Source organism: Bos indicus, chromosome 11 (genome assembly GCF_029378745.1).
Source record: "Bos indicus isolate NIAB-ARS_2022 breed Sahiwal x Tharparkar chromosome 11, NIAB-ARS_B.indTharparkar_mat_pri_1.0, whole genome shotgun sequence".
NCBI classification, from domain to species: domain Eukaryota; kingdom Metazoa; phylum Chordata; class Mammalia; order Artiodactyla; family Bovidae; genus Bos; species Bos indicus.
The window spans coordinates 95,059,317-95,074,703 of NC_091770.1; the positions used below are offsets into that span (position 1 = coordinate 95,059,317).

Below are 15,387 nucleotides of genomic sequence, written 5' to 3' on the forward strand. Positions count from 1 at the left end.
GGCAGGGAAGTCATGGCTAGTTCCGGTACTGCCGCCAGCTCTGCCTGGGAGGGCAGGGAAATCATCCCAGAAAAGGGAACTTTTCATCTGGGCTTTGAAGTCTTAGTAGGAGTTGGCTGGACAGAGGAGATGAGTGTTTCTGAGAGCTGACATCATCCTAAACTGTGAGCAAAGAGCCTGTTGAGTGCCCAGCAGAGTGCTGTGTGCTTTAGCTAGATGACTTTACTGATTCCTCCATTTGTTCATTTTGCCTGCATTTATCAGTGTCTGCTGTGTGTGAGGCACTGCCCTGGTGACTGGGGAACAGCACAGGTTACCTCCCTGAGCACCTCCTTCATCTGTTATACAGACCTGCATAGAGTACCCACTCTGCTGTAAAAGAAGAAACGAGAACAAAAATCCCTGCACTCCTAGACCTCACAGCAGCCCTGAGCTGTAGTGAAGTTAGACCCATCTTACAGATGAGGAAACTGAGGTTACATTTCTCAAAGTCCCACAGCTGGGCAGAGACAGGGCCAGGGTCTTGCCCTGAGAGAGCAGGACTGAGGACTAAACCCCCATCACCTGAAGGGCCCCACTCTCTGGCCACCCCCAGGCCTCCTCCTCCTTCCCCTTGCCACCAGGCAACCTCACTGCAGACCCCACACCAACCCCCGTCTCCTTCCCCTGCAGACATCAAGCCTGCCAACGTGTTCATCACGGCCACGGGCATCGTGAAGCTGGGCGACCTCGGCCTGGGCCGCTTCTTCAGCTCAGAGACCACCGCGGCCCACTCCCTAGGTAAGGACAGGCCGTTCACACCCCAGCAACCCCTAAGGTCCTGGATGATGTGGGGAGTGCGAACCCTGTCCCTGGGGTGCCTTTGGTTAGAACCTCCGATGTTCTGCTTCAGAACAGTGGCCAGAGGGGAGTAAACCAAGGACTGGAGGAGCCCAGGACGCGACCACCGTGTCCTCACGAGCTCATGTTTTAGGGATAGGGAGGTGTGGCTCCATGGTCGCAGAGACCACCATGCCATTTTTCTCGCTGCTGCACGGTGTCCCATCGTGTGTGGGTGTGGTGGTTTTGAAGCTCTCGTCCCCATCTGACCCTGGAGGACCCCTGGCCCGGCCTCCCTAGCAGCTGGTGCACCGTGACTCTTCTGTTAGGTCAGAACAAAAGGATGTTCAAGGGCCTGCCAACACGTGAGATCGTGACACTTCATTCATTCATGTACATTCAGCCCGTTCCTCCTGCTGGGGATGTTTGGGCTGTTTACAGCTTTTGGCTTTTAAACCGGCAGTTTCAAAGCTGTAGGAGCCCAGTGCTTTCATGGTGGAGGTGACTTTGTAGCTGAAGTGTGGGAAGTGACCAGGAGCCCACGAGGTACGGAGGAAAGGATGGCATGGGGAGGGTCGAGGGCCCGTGGGTGGCAAGGAAGGCAGGCGGGGCCTAGGAGGCTGAGCTCAGTGGGAACACCATCCCGGGAGCATGGGGGCACTGAGGGCCAGACGCCGGAGGAGACTGGGAGGTCACATGTGTGTTTCGGGTCATGTTAAGCACTGTCCAGCTTCAGAATCCAGATATGTGAGCGAGTAAGTGAAGTCACTCAGTCGTGTCTGACTCTTTGCGACCCCATGGACTGTAGCCTACCAGGCTCCTCTGTCCATGGCATTTTCCAGGCAAGCATATGGAGTGGGTTCCCATTTCCTTCTCCAGATATGTGAGCAAATGCGAAACTTGGACGGCTGGAGAATTTTACACTTGATTAGAAACCAGCGAAGTCCCCAGTGTGTGTGGAACACAGAAGTAGGGTCCCCTGGGTGCTGTGACCAGGGCTGCATGGGAACATTTCAGGCCAGGGCAGGGTGCAGGGGCATTTCCCCGACCCCCAGCAGTTCCTGGCTCTTTGCCGTGGCGTCTGCAGGGGACGGTGCCTGAGACTCATCTCCCCCATTCGGTGCCGCATCCACAGGAGGGAGCTGGTCCTGTGCACAGGCCGAGCCCCTCGAACACTGCTCTGTTGTCCACTCGCATCCCCCGCACTCCGTGGCCCAGCCAGTGCATCTCCGGTCTTCCTGTGCGCTACACCCCTGAGAGCCTGCGGCGTGCCAAGAGACACACAGCAGCCTTCTGGAAGACACGCTTTCCTGGTGGAAACTGTCACTGTTCATACAGGTCCTGATGGCTCGAGGCTCTCAGGATATAGCACACAGTCTGGAGAAACAGGCTAACTCAGAGATCAACAGCTCCCAGCTGGGAACCGGAGAGACTGTGAGTGTGTGTGACTGTGTAAATGCGTGTGTGTATGTGGTTGTTTTGAAATCGTCATCCCTGTCTGACCTCAGAGGACCTCTGGCCCGGCCTCCTTAGCAGCTGGTGTGCTGTGGCTCTTCCGTTAGGTCAGGATGAAAGGATGTTTAAGAACCCGCCAACCCTTGAGTTGGCGATGCTTCGGTCATGCCTCAAGTAGATGTCAGGGTCCATAGGCTCCTTCCTCTGCGCTGATGAGGAATCTGAGACCCAGGGAGCTTGAGGGACTCTTCTGAGTTCTGTGATGGCAGAGCCGGGCCGTGATACGGCCCTCCCGGTGCAGCACCTGGTTCTTCCAGGAGCCCAGGGTTGGGGGCCCTGGAAGGATCTGCCTCCGGAGCTCGGCCACTGACTCCTGTACCTGGGAGGAAGCCGTCTCTTTCTCGCTTCCCCATATCCTTCTCTTTGGGAAAATCATTGTGTCTTGTCAGCTTGGGACTGTTTACCTCTCTGGTGCAAGGGCTTCAGAAAGGCCAGAAATTCAAGGGAAACCATCAAAGAGCAGAGTTAAAGCCACTGCCTCCTGTCCCCTGTCAGTCAGGTCCCAACCCTCCTCTGTCCCGCCGGGGAAAAGACTGCGGCACAAGTCAGAGCTGGTTAAGATCACATCGTGAGGAGCGGGCAGAAATGCGGGCTCGTCCAACAGTGTGAGTTTATCGACTTGGACTGGTGCACTTATTATATTAATGAGAAGGAATTGGAACTTGAGAAAAGGCTGCCCGGGTAAGCCAGGCTCTTCCCACAGCCTCTGAGTGGCTATCGGGCCTCATGGTAGGTGGAAGGAGCCCTCCTGGGGCCGTGTGCCCATCGAGCTGAGAGGCCCGCACGGGCTCAGCAAGGCCCTGTGGCCAGAACCGGGGGCCAGGCCCCACGAAGGCGACAGTGCCAAGCCAGAGCCCAGGTCTGAAGTCTCGGAGACCAGGAGAAAAGACCCCCTTCCGTGGCGAGGTTCCACCACACACAGCTGTCCCATACACACATTCGGCGGGGCAGCAGGCTGCACGAACTGCAGGTGCCTCGTGACTCAGGAGGGACTTGGGGGGCAGAGCCTCCCGCACACCCCATGTGTGGGTGTGAATTATGCATCCATTGCCTCTCTGTGCACCTACTACGTGGGGGATGTTCCGAGGCAGCCACGTTGCCCCAGCAACCACCTTGTCTCCAGAGGCTGCTGACCCAGGGTAGGGCTTATGCAAATCCCATCTCCTCCTGCCGCCTCCTCCCCCAGCCCCCTCCCTGCCTCCATATTTGCTAACACGAGGCTGGCATGAAAGGGCATTAGTCATGCCATGGCCGGGCTGACAGGTGCGGTACCCAGCGGTGGCAGAGCGGCTGCCTCGGTGTCAGGAATAGGAGCCGTAATTAGAGCGCGGAACAGAATGAGCGTCAGACGAATTACCAGGCAGCAGATCATATTTGTCAGGAAGGATTGCATACATAAAAATTAAGTGACAGTACACGCCGGCATAATGAAAGAAAAATGAAAGATTTGCCTACACACAGCTCACAAGCTACAAGCAAGTGTCTCGCTCCGAGCAACGGCAGCAGCTGCAAGACAAATTGTGGGGCTGGGAGAGCAGGCTCTGCCCGCTCTGCCATGAGACCCGACGGCCTCGGGCTGGGATCGGGGTGGGAGGTGAGGCAGGCTCACATTCAGGCCATTACCGCTCCCCACCCTTCTTTCAGGGGGGCTGGAGAAGACAGGTCCGGTTGGGGGCAACCCTTGTCAGGTACCCACGGTAAGGCCGTTTTCCATGTCACTGACCCCTGGCCTGGCTGTGGGGCATACATAAATCCTTCCTTCGCCTTTCCGCAGGCCGAGTGCCCTGGTCCTGGGCTGGGTGCAGGATGGGAGGTTACGGGAACATGAGGTGATACAGCCTTCCCTGCTCTCAGGGGGTTCCCAGACAGACCCAGGGTGGCACTGTGTGGGGGGGCAAGCAGAATGGTATGCGGCGGGCCCACTGTGTGAAGGCACAGTGCTGGCTGGCTGATTCAGCTGTGCCCGAGGAGCAAGGGTCCACTGGGACCTGGAGCTGCCTTGGCCCCTCCCAGGGGCTTTATTTTCATCTTCTGAAGTCACTAAACTGACCAAGGAGGTGTGTTAACAAAGAAGACATGGTTTAAAGGATGTTTGAAAAACATGTTGCATCTTAAAAATGTGGACCAGTGAGGCTTAAAATCTTTTGACAGATGAGGAAACGGGGGCACAGAGCAGCACTGCCATATCCCTGTGGTCCCCAGGCAAGCAGGGGCTGGAGAGTCCTTTTGGGGCTGGAAAATGTGTTTAGCATCTTCACCACCAGCCAAAGCATCTTCATGTCCCAGGTGGTACCTTGCTTAGTGCTCCAGCCGCCCAGGGAGGTGGGAATCCTCAGAACTCGTTAATAGGGGAGGAAGCACAGGTGCAGTGAGGCGAGCACCTTCGCGTTAGCAGGTGGCGCTCCAAGCAGAGCCACGTGGCAGGTGGGGGCGTGGCCATGTGGTGGGCGGGGTGGTGCACGTGGCAGGCGGGGGCGTGGCCACGTGGTGGGCGGGGTGGTGCCACGTGGCGGGTGAGGTGCGGCCACGCGAGAGTTTCCATCCAAGGCTTCCTGCGCCATCTTGGGGTGAGCCCCTGAAACCTGGGAATGTGGGGTGCCGTGTAGCCTGGCAGAGTCGTGCTCCCTGACTCTTAGATCTGTTAGCGATCCTCCATGGGGGAACTACCAGTAGGCAGATATTTATAGGGATGTAAACAATCTGGAATCAAGTCGACGCTGGTAGAAGTACAGTGTTTCATCAACATGGCTGCTTCTCGGGAGGGCTGTGTGGCCTGACCTCGGGTCGGCTGGTAACTTAGGAGGACTTGGTGACAAACGGTGGCACATGGACAGGGTGTTCGTGTGTTGTGGTCCCAGTGTTGGGCGGAGCGGGGAGAGTCTGGAGAGGGCCCGGAAGCTGAGGACTTGGCTTTTCTCTCTTGGGGGATGAGAAGCCCTCGGCCTAAGGCAGAGACGTGGCGCCTGCCTTGGGGTGCAGGATGCGGGGCGGGGGCGGTGAGAATGGGCAGGACAGTGGGGCAGGGGGGCTAAGCCAAACCGTTGTCCAGGTGAGGTGCAGCAGTTAGGACAGTGGCCAGGGGACCAGGGAGGAGGGGAGCCCCCTCAGGAAGTGAGGCCTGATGTTGTCGGGGGCAGGGAGGGAGTTTCATGGGTCAGGGCCTCCTGCAGCACAGAGGAGTCTGGTCCTCACCGGCTCCCCTGCCCTCTTGGGCACCCCCAGCCCTCCTTTCCTAGGACCACCCCCCTCCATTGCCCAGCCCCTGGGGTCTGTAGGGAGCAGAGCCTTCCCAGAGCTGTTGCTTCCTCCTATCCATGTGCCAGGAGTTCAGACTATCCCCATTTTTCTGAGATAGATACCAGGGCTCCAGAATGTGGCAGGGAGGACCCCCACGGACCACTGAGTTCACCCCGTGTTCCACTGGAGTTAGAGAGAGAGGGTCCGGTTCTCTGCTGCAACGGGTCCAGGCCTGGCTGGGGTGCTGCTCTGGGGGTGCGTGTCCGCGCCCCCACCCCCTTTCCCAGCCGTTTTCAAAACCACCATCTGGGGAAGAAGTGCAGCCCACAGATGCCAGCCTCCCCTTCATGTGATATCTTTGCCTTTTTCATATCTAATGAACATGTTTCAAACACTGTGAGCATTTCAAAACACGGCAAAGTTTGTTTTGACAGGAGTGGCGCATCTCGGGAAGCGGGGCGCTTTAATCAGCCTCCGCTTTGAGGTCCCACGTTCTCCTCTGATATCTGCCGGGTTTGAAATCTGGGAGTTCTAGGTGAAGACGCGGGGAAGGTCAGGGTTTGTTGGGCTCCTCTTTCATATGCAGAGCTCCGTCCCTGGAGGGGAGGGTGGGGGCAGGGCTGGGGGCTGCGGGGCTGATGGGGAGATTGCTGGCAGGGGATTTGAGACCCTGGCTGTGCGCTTTCTGCATCTGAGCGTCTCTGCGAAGGCTTTGTCGCTGCTCTGCCGCTGGACGTGCCCACGGAGGTCCCTGCCTGGCGTTTAGGGCCACTGTCTGCGGAGGCTCCTCCCCCTGCCAGCTTCTCCCTCTCTCCCCCAGCACCCCTGGGAGTCGGGGTCACTTCTCCAGGGCCTGCTGCAAGCTTGGAACTTCTTTGAAGTCTCTCATTTTATCTTTAATGTTATCTTTCATAATGTCTGGGCACTTACTGTGGGCATAAAAGTAGAGTTTTACAGACTTCATTCCCTGGAAAAGCTGACACAACAGGAAGAGGTGCTGTGTTCACCCCTTGCAGCTTTGTAGTTTGAAGAGCCCTCCAGTGAGGCAGAGCACCCCAACTGTAAGATGCAGAGGCCCCTCCCCTGGGTCAGGGAAGAGGCCACACTTCCCTCGGTTAGCACTTGGTGGATTCATGGCTCCACAACGTTTCTGAGCAGCTGAAAGGAGGGCCAGTGTGGGACGCTGCAGAGCTCCTCTCAGTTGTATGATATGCTCCAGGAGGTTGTGGGAGATGCAGGGGCCAGGGGTCCAGATTTTTAACAACCTCTTTCAGGTGATCTGGTTACAGCCATTGGTCAGTCAACTCTTTCCTTGTTCTGCTGCCTCCTCCTGGACACTTGCTGGGACAGGCAACTCACTACCTACTGATAGACCCACACCTGGGAGGGTCCAGCAGAGCGTTGGGGCTCAGTTAACATTGGATGCTGATGGATGGATGGATGGACAGAGAGATGAATGGATGGAGTATGTAGCCCTGGCATTTTAGAAGAAAGTACAGATCTCATTAGGATATATTTGCCTTTTCCCCCTCATATCCGGTGGAAACGAGTAAAAGCTGAAGGAGCAATAAAAAGGTAGGTTGAGAGGAGAGGGGAAGATGATGCCCCCAGCTTTCTCTCCCCGGTGCCTCCAGGCTTTCACCCCAAGCAGGGCCGAGGCAGGCATCTGGAACCTCAGCAGAGGGACAGGGACATAAAGGAAAGGCCCCGATCCACTGAGCAGCTGGCCCTCCCTAGCCAGGGGAGGGGGCGCTTTGACTGACCTTGAGAAGCCCACCCAGAAGCGGAGGCACAGCTGAACTGGAGGGCAGGCGGGGGTGGCCAGCAGGGGAACTCGAGCAGGGGGACCAGCTACTCAGAGTCTTCACTTTCAGATGGGCCTGGCAAGGCAGCCCTGCCAGGCCAAAGCCTGATCACTCAGCAGGTCTTCTCTCCCCCAAGTCCCTCCTGTGGGGACCCAGGAGGATCGAGAATAAGCGAAGGGTGAGACAGGGTGGGAAGAGGTGTCAGGGCCAGCCGACACTTCTGGCTAGGGAGTGGGGTGGGGGGTGGTTGGCCAGGGGTCTTGGTGCAGTGCAGCCAGACAGTGGACCTGCTGTCCCTCACTGAGGACAGGGCCTGTGACCTGCGCCATCTCTGTGTGCACCCCATCAGCCCTGTGTGGTGGTTCTGTGTGGGAGACAGTCCTCACCTGGTAAGCATGTCCACCCACCCCGAGTGCTGGATCGCTTGCCATTTGGTCTGAGGTTCCCACTGTTATGTGAGAACTGTTTGGATTTCATCCTGTGGTTTGGATATGACAAGTCATCCGTTTCACACTTGCCCATTCATTTTCATTTTGCTCCCTTGTGACCAAAATGTACAAGGGGTTGCTACTAGAAGTGCAGTTTGCTTATAGAATCCCACATGGGTTCATTTGCTAACTGACAGCTCTTTCTGCTAAGTAGCAATTAGCCCCCTGATTTCAGCCATAAAGTATGCATATAGGATGACACAGTTCTTAAAACTATTTAAGTGATGGCTGCTGTCCTGGTTTAAAGATTATTGCCATCAAACAGTGCTTGGTAACCCAGTAAAGCAATAATCAGCTAGTCCCTCTTGGACAGACATAAGTAAATAGTGCATTAGGCTGCGTTTAAAAGTGTTTATGCTGATACATACAATCTGATACCATGCAGATGGATTCATTGACTTGGTGACTAGATGCTTAGAGGGCACCCGCTGTGGCCTGGTCCCGGGGAGGGCACTGGGACGCTTTGGTAATGAGATCCTGCTCCCAGGGTGCTCAGGCTGGGAGCAGGAGTTTCCAACACTGTTCATGGCCTCTACAAGACGGGCACAATAGAATTTCTCACCCATCTCCAAAGAGAGGGGAAAAGCAAGACGATAAGTTTCAAATAGCTAAACTTTCTCAGTGTAAGACACTGTCCTTGATCTCATTGTTTCAGTGTTAAACTGAGAAGTAGTGACATGAAGTGGTAGTTGGGATTTTGTATTTCAGATCAGATCAGTCTCTCAGTCGTGTCCGACTCTTTGCGACCCCATGAATCGTAGCACGCCAGGCCTCCCTGTCCATCACCAACTCCTGGAGTTCACTGAGACTCATGTCCATCGAGTCAGTGATGCCATCCAGCCATCTCATCCTCTGTCGTCCCCTTCTCCTCCTGCCCCCAATCCCTCCCAGCATCAGGGTTTTTTCCAATGAATCAACTCTTCGCATGAGGTGGCCAAAGTACTGGAGTTTCAGCTTTAGCATCATTCCTTCCAAAGAAATCCCAGGGCTGATCTCCTTCAGAATGGACTGGTTGGATCTCCTTGCAGTCCAAGGGACTCTCAAGAGTCTTCTCCAACACCACAGTTCAAAAGCATCAATTCTTCGGCGCTCAGCCTTCTTCACAGTCCAACTCTCACATCCATACATGACCACAGGAAAAACAATAGCCTTGACCAGACGAACCTTTGTTGGCAAAGTAATGTCTCTGCTTTTGAATATGCTGTCTAGGTTGGTCATAACTTTCCTTCCAAGGAGTAAGGAAGGAGCCCAGAAAAATAAAGTCTGACACAGTTTCCACTGTTTCCCCATCTATTTCCCATGAAGTGGTGGGACCGGATGCCATGATCTTTGTTTTCTGAATGTTGAGCTTTAAGCCAACTTTTTCACTCTCCACTTTCACTTTCATCAAGAGGCTTTTGAGTTCCTCTTCACTTTCTGCCTAAGGGTGGTGTCATCTGCATATCTGAGGTTGTTGATATTTCTCCCAGCAATCTTGATTCCAGCTTGTGTTTCTTCCAGTCCAGCATTTCTCATGATGTACTCTGCATATAAGTTAAATAAACAGGGTGACAATATACAGCCTTGACGAACTCCTTTTCCTATTTGGAACCAGTCTGTTGTTCCATGTCCAGTTCTAACTGTTGCTTCCTGACCTGCATACAAATTTCTCAAGAGGCAGATCAGGTGGTCTGGTATTCCCATCTCTTTCAGAATTTTCCACAGTTTATTGTGATTCACACAGTCAAAGGCTTTGGCATAGTCAATAAAGCAGAAATAGATGTTTTTCTGGAACTCTCTTGCTTTTTCTATGATCCAGCGGATGTTGGCAATTTGATCTCTGGTTCCTCTGCCTTTTCTAAAACCAGCTTGAACATCAGGAAGTTCACGGTTCACATATTGCTGAAGCCTGGCTTGGAGAATTTTGAGCATTACTTTACTAGCGTGTGAGATGAGTGCAATTGTTCGGTAGTTTGGGCATTCTTTGGCATTGCCTTTCTTTGGGATTGGAATGAAAACGTAAACACCTTTATTGGTAAAAATAAGTTGTCTTGAAACGCCTTTGGCCCATGACAGCCTGAAGTCTAGGCCCCTGCCTTGGGGCAGCCATCACTTTCCCAGTCCAGCTCATCAACAGGCCTCTTCTCCCCCCAGGGTCCCCTGTGTTCCCACATCCCTCCTTCCTAGGGTCATCAGTCTACATCTCAGTCTCAGCCTCTGCCACACTGGACTGTGGCTGCCTTCATAGACTCTGACCAGAACAGCCCCAGCCACCGTCAGATTCTTATGGCCAGTGTAAATGTCCTCTGTGTAACAGTCTTTAAAATCTGGCCTCCTGAACAGCTGTCCTTCAGATGGACTGATGTAAGAATTTCAGATTCTTACATAAATCTGTGGTTGCAAATCCAGGTTCCTACGCCCCCTGCTCAGCCCTGCCAAATCAGCTGCTCTGCTGCAACTTGCATGCCTCTGGTGATGAGGAGCTCACTACCCACCAGGAACTCCTTCCATGCTTGCCCGGCTCGTCTTTAAATGTGCCGCCTCTGCTTTTTAACTGAGACATGATATGCACACAGCAAAGCTCTCTCAAGCCCTTTCCTGAACATTACCCCCATAAAGTAATTTTTCCTGTTTTGGATAAAAATGAAATCAAATAGTGGTATTCTTTTGTTCCTGGCTTCTTTCCCTCAACATTGTGTCTGTGAAAACGGTCCCTTTTGTGGTATGTACCTGAGATTTGCTCTTGTTCATTGCTGTTTAGCGTTCCCTTGTGTGAATAGACCACATTATCAATCTATCCTTTCTACTGTTGATTACCACTTGTTTCCAGTTTGGGGCTATTACAAATAAAGCCATTCTGTGAATTCTTGATCATGTCTCTTGATGGACAGAGTACTCTTCTCTCGGGCACACACCTAGGAGAAGAATTGCTGGGTTTTAATGGCGGCAGTGTGCAACTGTAGTACAGTAGACACTGCCACATGGTGTCCCAGGGTGAGTGTGTCTTTTTATGGCCCCGTCAGCAATGCGTGAGGGTTCCGGTTGCTCTGCATACCGCCACCTTAGTTATCTAAGGCTTTTAGCTTAAACCATTCAGGTGGGTAGGTGGTACCTCATTGTACTTTTAATTTGCATTGCCCTAATCAGTAATGAGAAATATAGCTTCATTTCACATGCTTATTGGTGACTTGGATAGTCTCCTCTTGAAATGACTCTTCAAATATTTTGCTAATTTGAGGGAGGGTGGATGTTTGTCTTTTATATGTTGATTTATAGAAGTTTAAAACTATATTCTGTCTATGAGATCATCGTTGGGACAATTTTCTTCCTGTCTGTGGCTTGCCTTTTAACTCTCAGTGATCTTTCATGAGCTGAAGTTCCTAATTTTAATGAAGTCCAGTTAATCAGTCTTTTATGGTTAGTATCTTTTCTGTCCTAGTTAAGAAATCTCAGGCAGGACATGTTGATTGGTGCTAGTAGCCAAGGGTGGTGGCCAAGAGTTCAGTTTCTGGAGCCTGAAGATCTGGGTTTGAACCTCATTCCTGTCATTTTTCTGAGCCTCAGTTTCTCCATCTGTTAAATGGGCTCCCATGCCATGGTTGGTCAGCAGTCACCATGGTGGCTTTCACTGCTGAGAACCTTATCTGAACTCTTTTGGGATTTAAGCAGTCACTTTTAGAGGATACTTGGTCAATTGCTTCCCAGAGCCTGGCCTCTGTGTCCCCCTACCCTGGGCAATTAGAAAGAACAGCAGTCCTCCACCACCCAACCCCAAGATGGATTCTCAGGTCTGAGTGGGTCCCTGTTTCCAGGAACTTTTAGGGCCCCACGAGCATGGGGCCCTGCAGTCTGACCCAGCCCTCTCACTTGTCAGAGAAGGGGGCAGGAAGAGAGGGCAAGGGGGCTGCCCAGGATCCCAGTGAGGCTGAGGTCAGGCCCCTCCCCACACCCCCCCCTCCCCCCCGCCTCCCCGCTGCTCAGAGCATGAGCACCTGCCTGTCCCTTTGCTGTGTTTCAGTGGGGACGCCGTACTACATGTCACCAGAGAGGATCCATGAGAACGGCTATAACTTCAAGTCTGACATCTGGTCTCTGGGCTGTTTGCTGTACGAGGTGAGTGTACGGCCCGTGGCCCAGTGGCATTTAGAAGGGTGAGCGTGATGGGCACCCAGCTGGGGCAGGGCTCACCTCACCAGCTCGGTGGAAATCCGGGATGCACGTCTGCCTGTGGCATTGGTACCATCTGGGTCTGGTCCTTCACCAGTCCGCTCTGCCCAACGTCAGCCTGATTAGCACTGTCGGGCGGGAAGGGGTTAGAGGGATGGCCAGTGGCAGGCTGGGTGCCATCTCGCCCCTGGGCTGCTCAGATCTGGGAAGGGAGACAGACTGGAACCAGACAGAGTGTCCAGTGTCTGCTTGTTGATGGAAGGAGCACAGGCAGGGGGATCTGGTTGCCCTGGTTTCCCTGGTAACCGGGGTGATTCTGTTCAGCCTGTCCTTTACCCGTGGACCAGACCCCACGCAGGGCCCCTGTCAGCTCGGGCCTATGCCTCTGAAATGCTCCCCACCAAGGGGTGGCCACGATCTTCTAGGTTCAGACCGTGGGTCACCCTAGAGACCACCAGCCTCTCTCCTGAGCTGTGAGACGGAGCCACCAGATGGCCATTTCCAGATCTGGTGGCCAACCTGGATGGAGGGACAGGAATGTTTCTGAGTCTTATTAGGCTCAGACATGAGACAACATGAGCTTTTGCAGCTGCTGGAGGCGGCGGAGTACTTTAGTATCTCCAAGTTGGCAGTCACACCCTCCTGCTGCCATGGCCCACCCCCTGCTGGGCAGGTCTCCTGTCTGTAAAATGGCAGTGGTAGCATCCTGCATTGTCACAGGCCAGGTAAATGAAATAACATTTCATTTTATTTCAGGCTTTGAAGGGCTTTGAAGACCCTCCAGGGCTGAGAGACACCAAACATGCTTTGGGTTTAGAGTTGGAACCTTGATTATTTTTCTGCTTTCCTGGGGTGGATTTGAGCATCCCTGAAATCTGGCTTAGAACCAATACGCTGAAGAATCTCCCAGGGCAGCGACATGTTGGGGTAGCATCAAGGGGCCACCAGGAGTGTTTTGGAGTTGCAGAGACTTCTTTGTTTCCTTGGGAGTTCTGGCCCTGGGAATTGACCTCGTGGCCCGTGGGTATAGACTTCAGGAGTCAGCTGCCCACTGCTGAAGCACCAGGACTGGGGTGGCTATCCATCAGAGTCTCTTGGTGCTGAGATACCTGCTCACTGCATTACAGATTAAGGCTATGAGATCCAAACGCTGATCCCTTTACAAGGTTTAAACTTCACAGCGTCTTTCTTTTTAAGCCAGTGGCCTGCTGTTAATAGCACACATTTCATTTTAAAGAGCAGCCTTGTGGTTGAAGATGAGGCCACGTGGAAGTGTGGCCCTGGTGGCGTTTGAGCCTGAGTCCCCTTCTTCTGGAGGTGTGCCGTGTGCGTGTCCCACTGAGTCCTCCTGACGGTCTGTGGGTGAGCCAGGCCCTGGTGATCAGAGGTGGGGAGCAGACTGTGTTTCCTGGGCCTCACAGGGGCATCTGTTGTAGGTGGAATTTTTTGTAAGCACCAAACAGGAGTAGCCCATGGAGGTGGTGCCCCCCAGGAGCTGCAGGGCATCAGGGCTCAGGGGCTTCCCCCGCCCCAGGGATGAAGAGGGCTGAGCTGGACTGCTTCCTGTGTGGGGAGCTGTGGTGGTGACTGGGTGAGAGATGAAGGGCCTGGTGTGGGCCCTGACCTCAGTCTTCGCCCGTGAGGGCCCAGGAGCTGCAGGTGCAGGTGTAACGGGCTCACACCTGGCTCATGAGGTGAGGACGGCACCCGGCTCGGAAGGCCCTGGGCGGTCGGGGGGCAGGTCAAGGAATCGCTCTTCCTGCCCCTCTTGCTGCCCCTGAGCCCCTGAGCCAGTGCATGTGAGCAGCTGGCCATATTTCCCTTTTCGCTTCGGCCAGCGGGGAGCCAAAGTCCAACTGTCACCCATCCCCACGGAGATGTGGCTTTGTCCTCCTGCCCTCATGACACTCACCTAGTCCAGGTGGTGCTCTACTTCTCTGTGCCGTGTTCGGGATTTCTGTAAGTCACTTCCTGCCTCTGAACCATGCAAGTCTCCAGATGGAAACAAACAGGCACGCAGGTGGCCGGGATATAACGGCCCTGCTCCTGTCCTCGGGGCTCCCGAGCTGGTGCCAAGCCGTCCACACTGGTGCCCTCTCCCTAGAGGCAGACACTGTCCTCGAGTCCCTGCCATGGGCACCTGAACACATGTGTAAAGAGGGAGCATCCATAGTGGCTCCCCAGCCTGGAGGGGCTGGTTTATTTCAGTATTGATTTGCTGGCACTGTGTGGAGCTGTGTGACTCGCAGCCAGGCATGGGAAGTCAATGAAATCAGACGAGTCCTGCGTGCGAGGGGACAGCTGACCTAAACCCAGTGGCTCTGGATCTCCGACAGAAGAGGGCTGGTGTGGTTGGCGTGCTGGCGCCTCTGAGGGCGGAAGGCAGTGGGGGCTCTTCCCCAGGCTACCACCCCCAAGCCCTGTGGGAAAACAGAACTGGATGTTTTCCCAGCAGACAGGGAGGGAGACGCACCTGAGCCCAGGGCCATGGTAATTGGAAGGAAGCGTCCCCCAGACACGGCTGGAGCCCCCACTGCACAGCCTGTGGGGCACCCTGAGGGCGCCAGCCTGTAGAGCTGCAACAGGCTCTCCCACCCCCATGGCCCCCACCACCCGCAAATCACTTCCAAGGCTTCTGAGCGGACCCAAGGGAGCACCCCTGGGCCAGGGCGGCAGGCGGCAGCACAGAGCCAGAGGAAACCTGCACACGACAGAGACAGGCTCACCCTTCCCTCCGATCCCCAGAGTGGACTGGGAGTATCAGGAGTCCCCGTGACAGATTACCAGTTGGCCTGATACAACATAAAATTATTATCTTCCCCTTTGGAAGCCAGAAATCCACAATTTCCCTGACTCAAGGCAAGAAAAGGAAAAGGCCACCTACATTCCTTGGCTTGTGATCTCTTCATCGTATCACTTAAGTCAACTGACCTCTTCTGTACTCCAGTCTCTCTGCTCCTTCTTATAAAGATACTGTGTTTACATGTAGTAGGGCCCACCTGGATCACGTAGGACTCTCCCCCTATCTGGGATCCTTAATTTCATAACATCTGCCAAATTTATTTTGCCATATAGGCAACACATTTGCCGACTCCTGGGATTAGGATGTGAACATCTTTGGGGACCTTTATTCAGCCCACCACATCACCTTCCACCTGGGCATCCATATGTCCACTGAAAACCTCCTGAGGTCACTTGAAGATGCTGATGTCGCCCCATGGCTAGTGAGGAGCCGCCACAAAGCAATACACCTGGCCTGCACCCCTCTGGTGGGTGCCAAGTAGGATCTGTCCTGAAGAGGTCAGCATGGGACAAACAGGCCAAACAGCTCAGCAGCTGGGCGCCGCACTGCCCTGGACATTGGAGTGGATCCCAAG

General features: G+C 54.2%; 1 protein-coding gene across 1 annotated transcript in view; it reads left to right on the top strand.

Annotated features, from left to right (window-relative positions):
- Positions 1 to 15,387, top strand: part of NEK6 (NIMA related kinase 6) — an 86,304-nt gene that overhangs the window by 61,892 nt on the left and 9,025 nt on the right. The window contains exons 7-8 of the mRNA XM_019970810.2: positions 673 to 780; positions 11,862 to 11,956. Coding sequence (XP_019826369.1) covers positions 673 to 780; positions 11,862 to 11,956 — 203 coding nt within the window. The remainder of the gene's footprint in view (positions 1 to 672; positions 781 to 11,861; positions 11,957 to 15,387) is intronic.